Genomic DNA, 2348 nt, shown 5'->3' with positions numbered 1-2348 from the left:
CATCTTTTTTTTTAATCAAATCGACTGATTGCCTGCTCTAGTAAGAGATCGACCGCTGTGCATTGAGAGGAAGCTCCGCATGCCTCCCCGCAGTGACTTAGTACACAATACGTTGTAGTCTACATTGCACTGTAGAGAACTTACTGTTGAGTTTAGAAAATTATTTGTACAGGGTGGCCCATAAAGGCTTACCCATAGGAACACTTTCATAAAATTAAAACTAGAAACGAAAATGAAAAAATGCTTGATCACTATTGTTTAGAAGTATATTCCAAAGTCAAAAGATTAAATGTCAAAATGGCCGCCTTTTTCTTTGATCATTAGCTTGATACGTGCTATCACTGAAGCATAACAACGCCGCACCACTTCTTCGTCCAACTTGGCCCAAGCAGAATGAAGGGCTGCCTTCAGGGAGTCCAAATTGGGGTAGGAATATCTTGAAACGTCGCTCTTCAAAATGGTCAGATAGCGAAGTCCATAGGATTGATATCTTGACTTGATGGTGGCCACATTTGCTTGTCCCAGAAGCCTGAGAACTGGTCCTTGCACCACTGTTGAGTCACATTCGCTGTGTGAGATGAAGCACCGTCCTGTGTGAAGATGAAATCATCCCCAAATGATTCAGTGTGCCACGGCAGAACCTTTTCCTTCAAAATTTTCAAATAAACTTGACTATTGACTTTCACACCTTCCTCAATCACGATCAACGGAGATTTGCTCCCATCGGATGCAATAGCAGCTCAGACCATAACTGAAGCAGGCTTCTGGCGTTTCAAATGGCTTCTGGCGTTGACTGACAAGTCCTTTAAACTTTTGGCATACACCCTATCGTTCTGCTTATTGATTACACCCTCCACCGTGAGCATCTTCTCATCAGACCAGATGAAGACCTTTCCTGCGACTCGCTCCATCTCTTGCAACGTCAACTTGCCCCTGTGCAGCCGTTTCTGCTTCGAGGGTTCCGAAATTAACTGCCGGGACTGTTTTTTGTATGGACTTAACTGAAGATCATTTTTAACAATCCTTTGCATCGAAGATCTTGAGATCTTTGCCTCTTTCGCAATTTTCCTCACACTTCTCTGTAGATTTCGCTCCATATTATTTTTCACTGCAAAAACAACACTTTTGGTGCGAATTGAGCGCCGTCTGCCTGGAATTGGTTTACCATAGGTTGTGCCTGTCTCTTGAAACTGTTTCCAGGCATTGAAAACTGTTTTTCGACACGCCTTGAGCTGTTTAACGATGCACTTATTGCTAACGCCCGCAGTCTTGAGAGCGACAATCTGATCTCTCGCTTAACCTTATCAGCCATAACTTACTGAATACCTGAAAGAAATGAAAGAAACATCAGTTGAACATTGATAGATATATAGATGTGTAATAAAAGAAACTTTGAAATTCCTAAACTAAATGCCATTGGTAAATAATCAACCCGAACTCATGGGTAAATCATTATGGGCCACCCTGTATATAATGGCTTGAATCAAAGTTTCAAATGCAGAAGCCAAGTATTATGGTTCAGTCGTGTTCTAAAAAGAAGCATACATTTCGAACGAAACCTTGTCGTATCAAAGAGCCTAATGCTTATTTTATACGCCGGGCCTTTCAGCTTGTACGGTCATAATGGCTTCAATTTAAGCTTAAAATGCAAAAATCAGGTATCATAATTCAATTCTGCCCTAGACAGTAATATTCATTTGAACGTGCCCCAGTCATATCAAAGAACTTACTGCTGATTTTATGCGTCGGGCCTTTCTGCTTGTGTCTGCTTCTCAAATTTGCTTTTGATGTTAGGCCGTATAAGGTATTAACTTTGGTCGATATTGCCTGTTCCTTCTTCTATCGGATCTTTTGATTATCGATTATCGATACTTATCGATGACATTCTGATACAAACCTAAGAACATTGCTAGACATTTGTGTGAAATTTAAAAAAAAACCGTCCCAGCTATTTTATTCATTTATCTAAATCTTTTTATTTATTTTATCTAATATAAAACTATATGTCTGTCGTAAAATACGCTTAAAAATTATATTTTAATTTCTCCAGAATCGTATATATCATTATAGAGTCGTGGTTTCAAAAGTAAAAAAAAAAGTATTTGGGTACCATCAGCTAGAATCGAAACCCTACCTATAACATTTAAAAAATGATGACGTTACCAAAGTACCAACGTGACATTCAAATAAACCGATTAAAAATTAAAAATAAACTAAGACGAATATACAAAATGTTTAACGATTTTTGACCCCTTAAAAACAATTTTAACCGGCTAAAGACCCATAAAAGAACGGCCCGTAAAGAAGCTAATAATTTGAGACCCCTGGCGCCACTCGAAAGCTTTTAA

The 2348-nt window shown here is 38.8% G+C and overlaps 1 protein-coding gene across 1 annotated transcript; it reads right to left on the bottom strand.

The window, feature by feature from the left end:
- Positions 1-740: 740 nt before the first annotated feature.
- Positions 741-1097, bottom strand: LOC145284638 (uncharacterized). Its single transcript, XM_080133543.1, has one exon. It carries the CDS (start codon positions 1095-1097, stop codon positions 741-743), a length of 357 nt encoding a protein of 118 aa, XP_079989669.1.
- Positions 1098-2348: the final 1251 nt, after the last annotated feature.

This window comes from Euprymna scolopes, chromosome 9 (genome assembly GCF_053919585.1).
Source record: "Euprymna scolopes isolate OS-2025 chromosome 9, ASM5391958v1, whole genome shotgun sequence".
Lineage (NCBI taxonomy): Eukaryota > Metazoa > Mollusca > Cephalopoda > Sepiida > Sepiolidae > Euprymna > Euprymna scolopes.
Note: the sequence above shows the minus strand (reverse complement) of the source record. Positions and strands in the feature narration are given on the sequence as shown.